At 37.9% G+C, this 18,562-nt stretch overlaps 1 protein-coding gene across 9 annotated transcripts in view; it reads right to left on the bottom strand.

Moving 5' to 3' along the window:
- Positions 1–2,201: 2,201 nt before the first annotated feature.
- The window catches only part of ATP2C1 (ATPase secretory pathway Ca2+ transporting 1), a 117,661-nt gene continuing 101,300 nt past the window's right edge, over positions 2,202–18,562 (bottom strand). For 8 of the 9 annotated variants that reach the window (XM_032629810.1, XM_032629807.1, XM_032629805.1 and 5 more), the window contains 8 exons: positions 11,841–11,891; positions 10,732–10,898; positions 9,367–9,435; positions 8,627–8,743; positions 7,671–7,818; positions 7,045–7,140; positions 5,431–5,572; positions 3,368–4,161 (listed from right to left, as the gene is read on the bottom strand). In XM_032629810.1, the coding sequence (XP_032485701.1) occupies positions 4,031–4,161; positions 5,431–5,572; positions 7,045–7,140; positions 7,671–7,818; positions 8,627–8,743; positions 9,367–9,435; positions 10,732–10,898; positions 11,841–11,891 (921 nt within the window). In that variant the 3' untranslated portion in view covers positions 3,368–4,030. Of the gene's footprint in view, positions 4,162–5,430; positions 5,573–7,044; positions 7,141–7,670; positions 7,819–8,626; positions 8,744–9,366; positions 9,436–10,731; positions 10,899–11,840; positions 11,892–18,562 lie in introns of all 9 variants that reach the window. The other variant, XM_032629804.1, reaches the window with a different exon arrangement.

Raw genomic sequence — 18,562 nt, 5'->3', positions numbered from 1 at the left:
CTTACTACCTCATAATGAGTCAGCCATGGCTTTAACTCATTCTGTGCTAGAAACCTCATCCAACATATCCACTGGGAAAGGACATCACAAACTTCACACTTCAAATTGACCTGTGTCCCACTAAAAGCTGCTTGGCTCTGGTAATTCTCCCAACAGCTCTAGTAGCCAAGCCAGAAAGCCAGAAGCTGCAGTATCTTCCTCTCCTCTCATCGGGTCATGTCAATGCTCTCTCTCAGAAGGCAGAAATCCCATGTTTTTCGCTCCATACTAACTGCCACAACTCAGTCCCTCTACCTCTTAAGCTTCTACAATTCTCTAATCAGTCTCTCTGTTTTGTCTTGACAGTCTACCCTCTGAGCTTCCATCAGCATGTTACAAGACAAAAATCCAAACTCTTATCACAGTCTTGAAATCCTACAGCAGGCTACAAGCTAAATGTCTTTACCTTCACCACTCGGCTCCTCCTGCCTATCTGTCCAGCCCTCACATTATATATACTCTCCTTGCCCTAGCCCCAGACTCCTGTGGTTTTCACCTGTTCCTTCCAGACGCCACCAACACCTCTGCAGAGGCTATGCCATTTGGTTACAATATCCTGCTGTTCTCGGCTGGAGATTCTCAACTTAAGGCTTGATTCGGATGCCACTAGTTCTAGGAAATTTGACAACCTCCTCCTATGAAGTTATTTCTCTCCTTTGGCTACTGCAGCACTTGGGGCAGCACTTACCACTGTACCACATATATTTCACTTTGGTTTCCAGAGTTAAGACTGAGAACTTCCCAAATCTAAACCTACCAAAATATTTGCAGACTATTATACCTACATTAATATCAAGGATTGGTTAACCATTATCCATTATTAACAATAACTAACTCTGAAAACCAAACCCCCAAACCCAACAAAAGTTCATAGTCATACCAAGTGCTAACTGATCTCAAAGAAGCTTAATTATCAGGATAATCTGTCTAGTCACATACCAGTTAGGATTAACATTTATCCACACCAGTGTTCTAGTATGCAAATCAGCTACTATTTGGATTGCAGCTTACTCTAAAAAGGCATTTCAAAGATTTCCAAACGCCAATCTCAAGGGAAACTTCCAGTAAAACGTGTGCTGGACTCATTTTACTGTATGTGTATTTTTTAAATAAATGTGCAAAGACCACTACTAACTTTCAACAGACAGCCTGTTAACAGTTACATCCTCAGCTAACACAACAGTCCATGAGCTCTTGAAGGGCAGGGATGCCACCACCTTTCTATTCCTAGTACATTCTAGGTACTAAAGCAAAGTTTACTGAAATGATAATTAATTCATCCATTTAAATTGAGTGAGTCACACAGAGAAGTAAAATGCACGAATTGCCAAGTGACAAAGGCAGAAAGCAAGGTAAAGTTAATTAAGGTTCTTAGATCTTATATTTATTCTTTGCCACCAATTCATTTCACTGAGAAGCTGTTATACGGCCAGTGCTCACTTTACTTAGGTACTATATGAAAGAGATCAAAACTTGAAATGACTTCACAAAGATTACCAATGTAAAAGATGTACCTTGCATGGGTATGAAAGGTAAAAAATGTGTTTTATCCTTGTGGGTGTGGTTACTGCTATTAAATGAAGTCTGTGTCCTGAGGGGGTAGGTTTTTTAGGTTGCCTGGTTTCAGGCTGTTCCATTTCTGGGTCATGAAATGCCCAGCAAAAATCTGAGAGAACATGTTAAGCCTTGTTCCTCTGCTGCCAGTATGAATCATTTGAGGATTATCTACCTAGTTGGTGAATTAAAGCTCCTTTTCTTCCCTGATATTTAATCACTTTGAAGTCAAAAAACTTCATGAGGTAGTCTAACAGGGAAAAAATCACATAAGTTAGTATTGTTAGGGACTCTAGCAAGCCCCAGGGCCAGGAAATGGGGAAAAATTTTAAATTTAGATACCAGTGCATTTGATTTATCCATGCTAATTCTGATAATATGCTATGTAAACTACACACACAGACCCTAATTTGTTGTTTTACTATGGGAAATCTGTTATACAGATGTAGTATATCTGAACCATACATTTCACTTCTTTTTAAATCACAGATTCAATGTACTGTGAGTACTGCCTAATTTCTGTATCTTCAACATCCATATGATTTTAATGTGAACAGTCCCAACTGGAAGAACATTAACTTATGAAAATAAATCATTCTGGGGGAAGGTTTAAAATCTGAACAATACGATAGGCACATTTATTTCATATGAGTCATACTCTGAACCTAAAATGCAAAGCAAAAGATTGACGTGCACTTCATATTTCAAGTCCTTATAACAGAGAAGAAAACTCATTACAAAACTTAGATATGATACATCACCATCATTAAAGATAAAGTTGATTAGACAATGGTTTCCATGTACATTTGACTATCTAGCCTTAAAGAGTAAAGCAGAATAAACTGCAGATATCTCAGGTCCTTATATTAAACTGTTTCAGTAACAAGACTCAAAGAATAAGTATCTTTCCTATCGTTAACAACAGTACTTCAGTGCTAACAGTGCAGTTTAATATTGGTGGTAAAAACTAGAGAGCGATTTATCCTGACAGTTTAAAAAATTAATTATAAAATGCAAAATTCAGTAACTTCAGGAAGAATTAAACATGTAAGAATTTGAGACCCGTTTCTGTTTCAGAGAGAAATATTCAACAGGAAAATGTATTTCTAATTTTGAATTTCTGGCCCAAATTTGCCACACACTCAAAGCAAATTACCTGTACCTCATCCAGCTATTACAAAAACTGATGGCATTCCAAGAGCAAATCTATCTATTTCTCTAGCACGCCCAGTGAAGCAGAACAAGGCAGAGGACAATGGTGGAAGCAGGAGAGGGGCAGGCTCCAGGCTGTGCTGCAACCTAAGCCCAAAAGCTGCAGATACACAAAGAGTAAAGGTCAGCACAGAATCTTCCACTTAAACTCTGCTTCATAAACCATCTGTTTAGGTTTGGGGCTTTTTTTATTCTTTAAGTTTACCACTCTATACTTCATAAGAAAGATCTTTTTAAGTACACATAAAAAGATATTAAAAAGTAATAAAATTCAGATATTCAGGTGAGGTACTTAGATTTATATTTAGGAGATGACTTTGTCAAGGTGCTGCTTGACAAAGTATGTATTGATATTTAACTCTAAAAGAAGGCATAACACATTAACATCACCTGCTATAAATATCAGCCCAACCAGTCTTAAATTTTTTTGACTCCATGACTAAGTGTTAATTACAGACATGGCTACCCTACCTAGAATGCCACTCCACAGCCCTGTATTAACTGTGCTAGACCAAAGACTCATACCAAAAACCAAAAGAAGAAGAAAAAGAAAAGGCAACCATTTACACTTACTAAGGAAAGCAAACATTTACTTCAAATTGCAGTATAAGCTTTTCAATCACAAAAAGAAAGAAAAGAACAGTGATCTGACAGTGGTCACATCCTGTGCAAACAAACTTGAGATAACAAAAATGGTAACACAAGGTAGCTGAGCTGCTTACACTGCAGGAAAAGGAAATACAGTAGCTGAAATACGGCACTCCTGGGAATCAACTTCTAAACCAAACAGAATGCCTTTGAAATGATTAAATTTATTTGTGTATTAGTAAGAAAGCCCCACCACCATAAATAGTACAATATTTAAAAATTAAAAAAAAATCATATTTATCTAGGATAGATTGTGTATTTGAACTGTTAGACCTCTTTAAGTGCAGAAGGTGGTTCAGGTTTTGCCTGTTTTTTAAATTAAATAACTGCCCATACACTTTACGAAGTTCCACTCAATCGCAAAAGCCAATTTAAATCAAGGAATATGTTATCAAAGTTGCATAATTTCATTTGGGACCGTCAGCAGGTTAAAGTCTCAAATCAAGTCTTCAACACTCATTTTTAGTCAATAAAAAGTTCAAAAGTTCTCAAATCTTCATTATCCTCTTGAACTTGCCCTTCTAAATGATCCTCAGACTGCAATTCCTAGTTTGCAAATAAAAGAATGCAATATGCATCATACTTCAAGAAAAGACGACGATGTCGAGCTAACAGGCTTCTGGATCTTCTCCCTGCTCCTTTCAACCTTCTTGATAATTTCTGCCACTATGCACACTGACGAGGTGAGACCCAGAAGAAAGAGCAAATCTGCAAGAGAAAGTACGTTGGGTTTTACAATTCTTTAAACTTACAGTTGCAGAGCTTAATAACTTATGTTTTTCTAGCATTTTACCACAGCCTTTAAAATACATTATTTCTCAACCATTCCACAAAGTAGCCACAATCGGCCTCAGTTTAAAAATAAGGGAAGTAAGGCTCAAAGGTACTAAATGACTTATCTAAGTCACACAGCTAGGACAGGCAGCAGCCAGAGAACTAGAATTCAAGTCCTCTGACTGCTTGCCCTGAACCATAACCGAGAACCACAACCTTTAACAACAGCAACACTAGAGGAGTTTTCTATTTAATAGATCACACAGCCTTTTTTAAAGGCTCTTCAAGCAGTGGTGACTAATTTGATTTTTTAACTGTCTATCTGAAGATTACTTAGAAATCTGCATCTTATTCCACTTGAAAGTCACTGTTTAAAGACCATATCTTTAGAATGGTATCCACGCTATCTCGTTCTTATTTACTGCTTCAAACAACTGCACCGGTCTCCTTAAAACTCCATTTTTTTTTAAAGAGGAAGGAATATGAATACGAAATTAAAATCTTGAAATTAAACTAGTTCAACTCTAAGGTAAACTTTAACTTACAGCAAAAAATACAGTGATTCATAAATATCCAAATTACCTTTAAAAACCCAAGAATTAGAACTAGCATTATCATAAAATGCATCCGTTCTCACACTTACATAGGAAGATTAACTTTTAAATGCACTGTATGGTGATGCATTTAATGCACAGTCTGTGAAATAATAATGACTGTCTTCACATCAGCTTAATAAAACTCTCTGCTATTAGGGCTGTTATTTCATAAAATAAGAATGTGCAAATTAGCAAATAAGAATAGGAAAATATTAGTTTAACAATCAAAATGGTAATTTTAAAGAAGAGCCATTTGGTTTTCAGTGAGCTTAAGTCTAATTTCTTCTTCATACAAGATTAAAAAGTTATAAACTACAATTACTCTGTAACACGTTTTGATTTGCTATCTTTCAGAATCACCAAATATGATTTTGACAAGTGACAACCTATAAAAAATTAACAAGAAAAAAATTACAAAAAAAGTTTAAAACCTAGAGTTGGGAGAGTGACTCCCCTAAACATTTCCAAATGAGAAAACAGAGCACACACATTTTTCAAAGCAAGCCACTTATTTCACTTTTTAGAAGAAAATTTTTCTTAGTACAGATACATTAGAAAATACAGCTCATTTAAAATATATAAATTATAAAGATAACATTTCCTTTACCCAGTATACTTAGGCTCTCAGTCTGAAAAACTTTCTGAAGTGGAGGAAAGTAAATAACTAATAACTGTCCCATGATGGATCCAAGAACTGCGTAGCAAAACATTTTATTACTGCAGAGTCCAATCTCAAACACAGATTTGGTCTGTTGGCAGAGCAGAGAGTTCAGTTATTACTCCTTGGTCACAGAAACAACTTCTTTATTATTACACTCACCTCCAATTTTTAGTAACCTGGACTGAATCCTACAATAGTAGTACCATGAAATCTCTAAATTTTAACTCTTTTTTTGGAATAATATAAATGGAATAGGGTAAATTTTAAAGCAGCTTCTCTTCATCAAGGGCTTTAAGAGTGATGCTATTAAAAACATAAAGACCACAGAAACTTCTTTTAGTCCTCCAAAGCATAAGAAACTTTATTTGTATATGATAATTTTGCTGAATCATTTCTATCATTCATTAAGGTACATAATATAAAAACCTTTCTCGAATAATGGACTTAGTTACATGTGTAGTGAAAAAGTAAAAATGCCTTTCATAAAACAAAAACCAAATACTAAAGCTTCTTCAAAAATTAGTCTAAATTAATGGTAATTCACTGTACTTGTAAAGTTCTAGCATGGTGAATGGTAATAGATATAGTTAAGGATTTATATGGTGCTCTTAAATTGAAATGAACAGTCAGCCCTCAAATGTAGCTAGTTTCTAAAAACAACATGCTCTGAAAAAGTACCATTAGGTTCTAGCCCATTATTTTCTAACAAAGCACTTCAATCAAGAGAAGGCAATCCAGGGCTTCCCTGGTGGCACAGTGGTTAAGAATCCGCCTGCCAACGCAGGGGACATGGGTTCAAGCCCTGGTCTAGGAGGTTCCCACATGCCGTGGAGCAACTAGGCCCGTGCGCCACCAAATACTGAGCCTGCGCTCTAGAGCCCACAAGCCACAACTACTGAGCCCGCATGCCTAGAGCCTGTGCTCCGCAACGGGAGAAGCCACCGCGGTGAGGAGGCCGCGCACCACAACGGAGAGTAGCCCTCACTTGCCACAACCAGGGAAAGCCCACGCACAGCAACGGGGACCCAACTCAGCCAAGGATAAATAAATAAATAAATTTTCAAAAAAAGAGAGAAGGCAATCCACCTTAAGATAAAGCATGGGAAGAAAAGAAAATTTTAAATCTCCTAAGCTTTGACACACTGATGGAAATAATGAGAAAAAGTTAATATGCACAAAGCTGTTCCTGGACTTCTAACAATACTTGCTTCTATAATGAGGCTAATACCATCTTAGCACAAGCCATGAGCTTTGTCCTATCCTCAGATAATGTTAACTTGAACCTATCATATAGCTACAGATAATAAGAAAATGAAAAGAAGAAAAATCAGGTGATGACACCTGTGATTTACTTTGATCTCCTAGCCAAAGTTAAGGCTTATCTCCCCAAATGCCCCATCCCTCTTAGGACACATTCTGGAGGCACGTGTTTGTAGGAAGGCTATATCCGGGGCTATAACCATGGCTACAAAAGCAAGCAAAGCTAAAAACTCTGCCCACTTACAATTAGAGAGTACCCTAACCCAATTGAATTAGTCAGCTAAGATCACCTAAGCATACCTGGGATCTGGAACTTAGTGCATTGAACATGTCAAAAAACACAAAGCATGTGAAGGTCATTGTTGTATCCCGAGGTGTTATCACATTGTCTCGCAGCTGTCGAGAGGAAAAAAGATTTTCAGCTGGCTGAATTTAATGAACAAATACTACATGCTTTTAAAGGGTTAATATTGTCTTCCTCTCAGAATGAAATAGTTTTAGTTTAAGATATAAAACATATAAGCAACCTAAATTTCCCATACGCCATTTAAATAAGTCACCTAATGAATAGCTGTAGTCTACATAAAGTAAAAAGTCTTTTCCCAAACCATAAACTGGATGCTAAAAGAACTTTTTTGATGACATGAAAGTAGCTATATTAAAGACTCAGATTTTCTACCTTCTTCCCAAGTTTTCATGTTAATTTTTATTGTATCTGATACTTCTCTGCAGATTTAAATAACTCTAATATATAAATCAGGAATTCTATTAACCCATAAATACTGAAATCAAACTATGTTTAAATGTTTTTATTCTATTTTTGAAAGAGCTCTCGTAACTTCCAGCCTTCTGCTTAATACACAAAAATAACCGAGTCCTACTGTGCAGAATGAATATTAATAAAGCAGCTTATCTAGTGAGTATACCTCCCGCCAGAAGACAAACAAAGTCCCACAAACGATAATTATTGAGGAAACAAGTATTTTAAGTATCAGGTTTTTGGTCAAAATGCTGTCCTTCCAGTTGCGTGGAGGTTTACGAATGACATCTTTATCCACTGGTTCTACTCCAAGGCTTCAAAACAAACAGAAAAGTGAATTAAAGTTTTAAGTAAGATAGATTTATTACTTTCACAACTTCATTGACCTCAATTATCCCGGAAACTAAATGTCTTCTTTTGGAAACAAAATGTTGAATCATGAAAAAAACCTTGGCTATGATCACTTGAAAATAACCAAAGATTTTATCACTCTTTCCTTTTCTGTTTATTTGGCACATTTTGGGAGGGGACTGATAATCAAATTCAAAAAATTGCCCAAATTTTATTTACATATAGCTTTACTTATTCCAAATATGGCCTGAAATATATGACCTACCAACTGGACTTTGAACCATCTTTCATGCAAGGAAGTTTCAACTAGGATAATTTGTTGTAACGGTCACTGACATGTATCACTCTGTGTTAGGAAAGCAACATCTAGGGCCCCATTATTATAAAAGAAGATACTTAGATGCTTAGGTCCTTCAATACTTTCCCAAAGTCTCTAAGACTGGCAACAGAACCTTGGTAATAGCACTAAAGCCAGAGATTTCTCCATTACAACCTATTCTAAGAAACAAAAAGCTTACTTCGAGGACAGGGACTGCAACTGTTCCCTCCCGGGTTCTCAACTTAAGGCTGGGCATCTAACAGCCTAAAAGCTCAGATCATAATGCATGAATGAGCACTCCAAGAGAATAAATGATATGCTAACATCACACAATTTATAACAAACACGATGCTGCAGAGATTTCCAACGCTATCCGTGATGAAGTCTTAGAGCTTAATTATCAGGATAGCATGCCATCCTTGTCTTTCAAATTTACATGAGAAAACTCTCACCTCTGAGCTGGAGGTCCGTCCATAATAATATTGATCCACAAAATCTGCATGGCATTGAGAGGATTGGGAAAGTTCATTAATGTAGCCAGTGAGATTAAAGTTAATGCTGCTATACTCCTATCGAAAGAAAAGAGTCATTTTAAAAAATGTGTCAGCATAGTATAATTCTTGCTAATTTTATGAAATCACTTTCTTAGCATTTAAAACTCTCATGTTACTACTGTTCTTTTAAAGGAAGCCCGTATTTCCAAGTAACCTACTGCTTCATTAGTGTGAACATTTTGAAGCTAAGAGTTAACCCTTATGATCCACAGCATGTTAATAAAGGACCTTCAAATAGAGGAAGATTTTTTTTAAATTGAGTTCAGATAACAGTTAATAGTTTCAATGATATTTTCATAACTGTTTTTGGACTACAGAAAAGCCCTTCTACTTTTGGAAAAAGATACCAAGAAGAAACATTAAAATTTGACACCCCTTTCTACTTCAGGAGCTATTAAATAAGCCACAAAGGTTTATATATTTTGATGATGATACAAATAATTATCACACTTAGAACCTCTTTACCATGCCATATTTAGATTTAGGACAGGATTCAATTTTCACACTGGAAAACTTTTACATATGGACAACCCTCAGAAATAGAGCCCAGAAGCTTGTAGGCATTCTGTTTGAATTCTACTTTGCAAATAATTTATCTGTAAGACCCATAAGTTTGTCACAACTTCTTACAAACTTACGTGCTCAGCTGGAATCTAACAAAATTTTTAATGTTATTATAAATTCCTTTACCCTCCTCAATTGCAGACCTGAAAGTTAAAAATAAAATTAGGTGAGAAAATATTATCACAGAAAAATAAGGATATATCAATACTGTGGAACTAATTTTGAAAACAAATTTCCAACTGATAAAACACACACATCAATAAGAAAATCTATTATTTTCTTCACATAATTAAAACTAGAAAAAAAACAAAAAGGAAACACTACTGTGGCAAGGAATTGAAGTCTGGCCTGCTACACTCTACCCAAACTAATTTCATAACACAGGAATTTTTATTCTTAAAAAGACATTTCAACATTAAAATCACATCTTGTGTTTCTACACAAGAGACAATAATACACATTTATAATACTAAAATAATGAGCTTCTTTACCCCTCCAAGTTTATTTTACTTCAAGATACAAGAGGCATGCATGGTAAGGGGTTAATTTAATGTAGGTTAGAAATTAAATGGCAATGAGACATATAAAACTTATAGAACTTAAGCCATCTGTTGCTACTACACACAATTAGGTATATGTTGTATCAGAATTATAAAAAGAATATGGTTTACAAAGATCCATGTAAATTCTCTCATTTATTTTGCTCAACCTAGGAAAATATTTGTTTTATAAACATATTGCCCTATCTTCCAAGATTTTTATACAATTCTAAGAATGGAAATTAAATATCTTATATCTTTTTAAGAGCCTAGCAATTCTGGGTCCTGAGGGCCCACATGCTCCACTTGAGGCCACGATGAGTTAATGAGGCACACAGGGCATCACTGAACTAAGACTTAGATCATTCAAGAGATGATTATCAAGTGACCTCCACCTGAACACTGTGAAACAACCAGCAGGTATTGCAGAATCTTAAAGCAATTAGAAACTGTGGATGAAACAAATCTATTCAAATGATAAACTGCATCATTAGTAACATGAACAATTCCTGACAGAAGGAAATAGATATGGATGGGATCTTTATTTATAATACTTACTGTAAGGCCAGGCACATGCTTATTCCTGTGAGCCCGAATTTAACTAGAATAAAGGCCACATGAGGGTTCACTGCTGTATCACAACAGTAGTGGCCAGGAAATGTGACACTTGGCTGGTACTCAGTAATATTTCTTAAATGAATAGCCCTGCCATTTATTATGTCCATTCCATACAAATAATTTTACCCCAAACTACACACTAGTACACAAAATAAGATTAATTAATCTAGTAAAAAAGTTTAGTTTATCCAATGTCTAAAACTGCTAAAGTCTTTTCTATGAAGGGGGTGCAAGAAAGGATGGGAGGGGACTCTGATGTGCATTCATTGAAGGAAAACTTACATGATGGTTTGGAAATCATCATCCACCAGGATCATGTCTGCTGCCTCTTTGCAAACATCTGTGCCAGTCTGACCCATTGCAATTCCAATGTCTGCAGCCTTCAGAGCGACTGCATCATTGACTCCATCTCCTGTCATGGCCACAACCGACCCGTTCTTCTGCAGAGACTGGGGGCGAGAGGGGAGATGTGGGAGGGAGGAGTTCTGATTAAAATGCTGCTTCCACACAGATAAGGGGATAAACAAATCCTCTCTCTTTTTCTTTCCCACATAATTAAAGACTGGAAATAAAACAATCACTTTTTCAATAAAACTTCAATAAATATATGGAGGTCTTAAGATAAAGCTTAGAAAAAGCTGCCATTAATATTTCCATGTGTGAAAATTCTATGAATTCTATGTGTAGAGCCTGATGAAGAGTCAAGTACACAGTTGTTCTCAGGGCAATTTTGTCTCCCAGGGGACATCTGGCAATGTCTGGAGACATTTCTGATTGTCATGACTTCAGGGACGCTACTGGCATCTAAAGGATAGGAGCCGGGGATGCTGCTAAACTTACAACACACAGGACAGCCCCTCACAATGAAGAATTATCCAGCCCACAGTGTCACAGTGCCAAGGCCAAGAAACCACGACCTCAGTACAATGCAGCACTACTGTGATTAATAAGTCCATGAACTGATGGTACCATGTCAGCTGCTTTGTATATATTTGACTAATATAAACAATCATAGCCCTTTAAACATTGTTCACACTCTCAAAACATTTTTTTCTTGCTGCGTTTATTCAGTTTCTAAGTAATTATTCCTATTCACACTGGGATGATTTGACTATAGCCTCCTGTCAGAACATATTTCTACATTATTCAAATGTTTAAAGAAGGTTGTATTTGCAGATATTTCCTTAAAGTTTTCTTCCACATCTTCCTTTGCAAACTAAATTCTCTATTAATGTTTCCATCTCAGGCTTTAAAAAACCACCTGTTTTGCTTCACAATACTTCTGTCTTTAATGCTCTATCAATATTTCCAGTAGTAATGCAAACATAATGAAAGACAAGCAGTAGCATTTTGGATACAGAGATAAAACAGTGTGATTCTTAGACACCCACCTTAATAATTTTCATCTTGTGCCTTGGACTAGCTCTGTAAAATACCGCAACCTGTTAAAACACGGGATACACTAAAAATCTTCAACATTAAGAAATATCAGAATAACCTATACACTTATAACTAAGAATATTTTTTAAATTATCAATTTAAACTGTCTGTATTTTGCCACAGAGATCAAACTTAAGAATATGCCATACATTTGTTAGGACACTCATTTGACAGGGTCATTTCAAATTTTTAGGTACTATAAGAAATGCACAATCTAAACAATTTACCCAGTTTATCCCATTATGTTTAAGCTCTGAAGAGAAAACAGCCTTATTCTTGAAACGTTCAGAGACAAAGGAAAAACTCTCCTGCATCGGCTTCCTCGACACTGACACAACTAAAATGGCCTTTTCCCTTGGTCCTGTCTTCAGGAGATTTAAAGAACAGCTGCTTCTCAACGTCCCTCGAGCCTTTTTTTGTTGTTAAGCACTATGAAGTGTCTATTCATGCTCTTCTACTCAGCTTAATTCATTAGGCACTCTCTCTTCCATTGTGTCTCCACCTGCTTATACCATCTTCTCTCTCCAAAGAATATATTTAATCCCTTTTCCTGATCCCATCTCCTGGTCTCCTGAAACCCTCCCAGTGCCCCAGTCATCGACAAATCCCCTGGCCCTCCAGTCTTACCCACACTGCTGTTCCCACAGTCCTCTCCAATAGCACCACCAGGAGAGCACAGAGGGGGCAGGTGCCCTCCATTCCCTTCTTCAGTCACAGATCCTCAGTTCTGAATGTCACAGAAGACTGTACTTCACTACCTGTGGCCAGTCACTGCTCCCGAGGCCACCCTCCATGTTCCACAGGAATTTGTAACCACTGCCTCCCATCAGTCTTTCCAACACCCCCGAGCCAGGTGACTTTAATACCCACGTAACCCACCGTTCTCTTTCCTACTCTCCTAGAGGATAGGTCCACACTAGTTTTCTCTCCTCATGGTTCCAATTTATCCCCTTCCCCAGCCTCACTCTCAGCTGACAACCTTGTTTCCTACTTCAAAGAAAACAGTCAGGAGAAAACTTCCACAACTCCCACCATCCAATAGCTGTATCCAGCCAGTATCCTTCCTTCTCTCCTTTTACTACAAATGAACAACATGAATATGTTTCTAGTGCAGGTCAAATATCCCACCTTCTTACCAATCAGAAATTCTCCCTCCCTTGTATCAAAATTTTTCCCTGGCTGCTGCACCTTTACCATCATTGTACAAACATGTTGTTATTCCTTCCATTTAAAGAAAAACAAAACCAAAAACTTCCCTTCCTATCTCAGCTGCTACCCTCCTTTCCCCTTCTCTTTATAAGCGAAACTCCTCTAGGGAGCTGCCTGTACTGCTGTCTCCCATCTCTCTCTTCCACTCTCTCCTGAATCCCTCCTGATTAGGCTGCTACCCGCACCCCTGCCCTGAAACCTCTCATCAAGAGCACCAAAGACTCCGCATTGCTGACACCAGTGCCACTTCTCCCGTGACTTAACCCCGCACACAGCCAACCGCTCCCTCCTCCTGAGGCGCCCTCTTCTCCCGGCCTCAGGACCACCCTACACTCTCCTGCTCCCCCTCCTGCCTCTCCAGCTGCTCCTCTTGTCCAGGGTCCCCCAGGCCTCCCTGAAGTCTACACTCTGAGGTGTTCTAGAACTCAGTGCTTGGGCTCTTTATAATATAAGAGGTCTCTCCCTAGGGGATCTCACCCCACCTTAGAAATCTGGCTTTTATTTATATGCCTTTTTGTCTCTTCTGAAATCCAGATTGATAAACTAATCCACCTACCTACTCCACATTTGCTCTTGGACATCCTATCTCAGACTTAAACATGCCAAACAGAACCCCTGTTACTTCCCCAAACACATGCTCCCTCACATCCTCTGCCAATGGCAAGTGCACTCTTGCAATGGCTCAGGCTCTAAATCTGGGGAGTCACCCTGATTCCTCCTCTTCTCCCACATGCCACACACAGTTGGCCCCATCCTCAAATATATCCACACTTAACCTCCTTACTCAAACATCGAAACCCACTGCCAACACACTGGGTTAAAAACACAAGTCAAACCACACTGTCCTCTGCTGAAAACCCTCCAGAAACCTCCCATCCCTCTCAGGAAAAGCGAATGGTGCCCAAGTCTTTTACTGTCCACCAAGCCCCACATGAAGTGCATGCTCCCCAGTTAGTCTTCTCCCCGCACCCTGCACTACACTGGACGCCTCATAGTTCCTGAAACATGCCAAGCGCACTTCCCTTGAGGCCTCTGTCCTTGTGTTCCCTCGGATATTACACAGCCTGCCCCCTTCATCACACAGGACCTTCTCAGCGATGCCTTTCCTAGGCATGCTGTCTAAAGATCTCATCCTCTCTCTTCCCTGCTTTTGTCAGTGCTCTCCCCTCCTGTTCCCATACTACAGTGATTGTATTGTGTGCTTATCTTAAACCGGTATATTCCCCCCTTTTTAGCTGGAGATAGACATAAAGATGAAAAGATTATTAACAGAGGAATTTTCAGTTACCCCCAAGTTTAGTCCCAGCTCTGTGATAAAATGATACAGTTCAATTTTTAGACACTTCTGTGTTTTTTTTTAATACCTAATTTCTTCAAGACATAATTCTGTGTCACTAAATTTCATTATTTTTACTCAACCAAAAAGAATGACCTGCTAATCCTGGTGCTTTAAGGAGAATTTTTACTCTGTGCAGTGCTATACTCCACATGAGTTTTATCTTAGACTATAAGCTCCATGAGGCAGAGATTTTGGCCCAGTACCTCCAGTGCTCTATAAACACATGTAAGATGAATGAATAAATGACTGAATCTTAGGACCATCATAAAGACTATTCCCAGGTTCTCTCCCAATTTTAATAAAGGTCTAAAACAAAAGAGGATTATTTTCTTAGGCAAAAAAATTCAGTTTAACTGTACTATCACATTACTGATTACCCTTAGTTCCTCTAGGTACCATGAATCACATAACTCATATGTGGAAAGCATTCTTCCTTTAAAAAGGTTCAAAATCCATTTGGAAACTCTTTACCATGTCTTTAAAAAGTACTAAACATACAGATGGTCAAAAGGCATATGAAAAGATGCTCAACATTGCTAACTATCAGAGAAATGCAAATCAAAACTACAATGAGGCATCACCTCACACCAGTCAGGATGGCCATCATTAGGAAGTCTACAAATAATAAACGCCAGAGAGGGCGTGGAGAGAAAGGAACCCTCCTAACTGTTGGGGGGAATGTAAATTGGTGTAGCCACTATGGAGAACAGTATGGAGATTCCTTAAAAAACTAAAAACAGAGCTACCATATGATCCTGTAATCCCACTCCTGGGCACATATCCAGAGAAAACTGTAATTCGAAAAGATACATGTACCCTAATGTTCACTGCAGCACTATTCTTAATAGCCAAGGCATGGAAGCAATCTAAATGTCCAGACAAATGAATGGATAAAGAAGATGTGGTGTATATATATATAATGGAACATTATAACCATAAGAAAGAATGAAATCATGCCGTTTGCAGCCACATGGATGGACCCAGATATTTTCGTACTAAGTGAAGTCAGGCAGAGGAAGACAAATATCACATGATATTGCTTATATGTGGAATCTAAACAACAAACAAAAAAACCCATCAAAGTGATACAAATGAACTTATATACAAAAGAACTTATATACAAAACAGAAATAGACCCACTGACATAAAAACCAAACTTATGGTTACCAAAGGGGAAAGATGGGGAGGGTAAATTGGGAGTTTGGGATTAACAAATACACACTACTATATATAAAACAGATAAGCAACAAGGACCTACTATATATTGATAACACAGGTAACTATACACAATATTTTGTAATAACCTATAAGGTTAACCAGTGGTTAAGAATCCACCTTCCAACGCAGGGGACGCAGGTTTGATCCCTGGTCAGGGAACTAAGATCCCACATGCCGCGGGGCAACTAAGCCCACATGCTACAACTACAGAGCCCACCTCTGGAGCCCATGTGCTACAACTAGAGAGAAGCCTGCACACTGCAACAAAGAGCTCACATGCCGCAACGAAAGATCCCATGGGCTGCAACTAAGACCTGACACAGCCAAAAATAAATTAATTAATTAAAAAGTGTTCACTTAAAAAAAAAAAGATATATATGTATGTATAAATGAATCACTTTGCTATACACCTGAAACAAGCACAACACTGTAAATCAACTACACTTCAATTAAAAAAAATTTTTTAATAAAATAGAAAGGACTAAGCTCCATACATATTTAAAATGTACTGGTTACCTTCTAAGTGAAAATTCTACGTTACTGCAGAAATTAATCATGTAAGCACACAGCACTGAGCATCTAGCAAAGACTGTGGATTTTACAGAATATTTTACAAGAGCATCTAGCAAAGACTGTGGATTTTACAGAATTTTTTTTTTTTTTTTGCGGTACGCAGGCCTCTCGTTGTGGCCTCTCCCGTTGCGGGGCACAGGTTCTGGACGCGCAGGCTCAGCAGCCATGGCTCACGGGCCCAGCCGCTCTGAGGCATGTGGCATCTTCCCGGACCAGGACACGAACCCGTCCCCTGCATTGGCAGGCGTACTCTCAACCACTGCGCCACCAGGGAAGCCCGATTTTACAGAATTTTTAAATAAAAGGCTAATTACTAATTACAAATACTCAGGTTGTACAGAGTAAAATTTTGCCTTTGTTCCACTACAAATCATTCAAACCACTGCAAATCACTCCTTTACAGCCAATGCAGCTTATCACTGACAATGGCAATAAGGATAACAAACCAATTGTTGGGCTGAAAACGTACTTCTTTTGTATAGTAACAAATTACTTTGGCATGCATCCAGTATACCTATTACTTGATACAGATTTCAGCATTTCAAAGCTGTGATGGCAACTCAAAAATAAAAGCAGTTTCTTTGAGACTAAGCAGATCTCAATTCAAAGCTGAAGAATCATGTGGAATATAATATTGCACAGAGTAAAAATTCTCCTTAGAGCATCAGGACTAGCAGGTCAATCTTTCTGGTTGAGAAAAAATATTGAAATTTAGTGACACAAAATTATGGCCTGAAGAAATAAGCTATTAAAAACACACACACACACACACACACACACACACACACAGAGAGAGAAGTGACTAAAACCTGAACTATATCATTTTATCACAGAGCTAGGATTAAACTTGGGGGTAACTGAAATTCCTCTATTAATGATCTTCTCACTTTTATGTCTGTTTCTCTACCTAAAAGGGGGGGAATATACTGATTTAAGATAAGCACACAATATAATCACTGTAGTATGGGAGCAGGAGGGGAGAAGACAGAATGAGGACAACAGGATGGTAAAAGGACAATGGGAAAGAAGTAGAACTGTGTCAGCAAAGAGAGTTCAGGGAATATTACGGAGGGAAAGGGAGAAAGGCTGTGTATTTTCAGAAGGAACCTGCAAGAGGATTTTTCTCTTCTCATGGGTCCATCTTTTCAGTGTCATATTTGTGGTCAGCACTCACAGTTCTTTTGATCAACATTAACAGAAAGTAAGTTATGAAGAGAAGAAAGTAGGTAAATATGAAAAGGAGAGGCTAATAGAAAAAAATTATTCCTGGCATTAAAATAACCTCCCAAAGGTCCCCAAATCTTCCAGAACAGATTAAAAGATACCTGATGCATTGAAATAAGTATTGATGACATACCAAAAATTAAACAGCACACGAACTGGGATTTTATTATAGGGACTTGGTTAATAGGTTTGGTAAAAACAAAAATGGAGGCAGTGTTATAAAAAACAAACAAGAAGAGCTTCCCTGGTGGCACAGTGGTTGAGAGTCCGCCTGCCGATGCAGAGGACGCGGGTTCGTGCCCTGGTCCGGGAAGATCCCACATGCCGCGGAGCGGCTGGGCCCATGAGCCGTGGCCGCTGAGCCTGCGCGTCCGGGGCCTGTGTTCCGCAACGGGAGAGGCCACAACAGTGAGAGGCCCGCGTACCGCAAAAAAAAAAAAAAAAAAAAAATGAAAAAAACAAACAAGAAAAGAGAATGTCCATTTTTATCAACAGGAAATGTAGAATACACTCAAGAAATCATAAACAAAAAACACTGAGAATTCCCAGATGGACTTTATAAATAATTAAGCAAAATACTTTCTAACTGGCTCTAGGTCAAAAGGACAGAGAAATGTTAAGGGATTTGGAATGTGTGACAGAATTATGGAAACAGGAAAGCCAAAAAACGTTTTAATGAGGAACAGAATTCATTAATATGATTTTTAATACATGTGGGAAAACCTCAGTGAGCTGGCAATTTAGAAGAAAAGTTTTGTTTTGTTCTAACACTAATAAAAGAAAAACTTTTCAAAATGATCTGAAGTAAAAGCATAAGACCAAGGTTTAAGAGTTACATGAACACAAGATAAAAATGGGAAAAAAGACAAAGTAGGGGTTGGGGGGGACTAAAAGGACCTAAAGGAAAGAAAAGACTTGGGTTTTCAAAAGACATGATAAACCTGAAAAAAGCCCTGGTATTTATGGAATTCCTTCACAGAGCAGGATGACTCCAAGCAATTCAATGAGCTTTTCTCTTTGAATAGCATCAGAGCATCTGCCATAATTGATGCACAAAAACTCTTATTTGAAAATGACCAATGATGTAATTTGTCCAGGCTGATGATGCAA

The sequence above is a fragment of the Phocoena sinus genome, chromosome 4 (assembly GCF_008692025.1).
Source record: "Phocoena sinus isolate mPhoSin1 chromosome 4, mPhoSin1.pri, whole genome shotgun sequence".
Classification (NCBI taxonomy): domain Eukaryota; kingdom Metazoa; phylum Chordata; class Mammalia; order Artiodactyla; family Phocoenidae; genus Phocoena; species Phocoena sinus.
The sequence above is the reverse complement of the archived record's forward strand: the minus strand, read 5'-3'. Positions and strand labels throughout refer to the sequence as shown.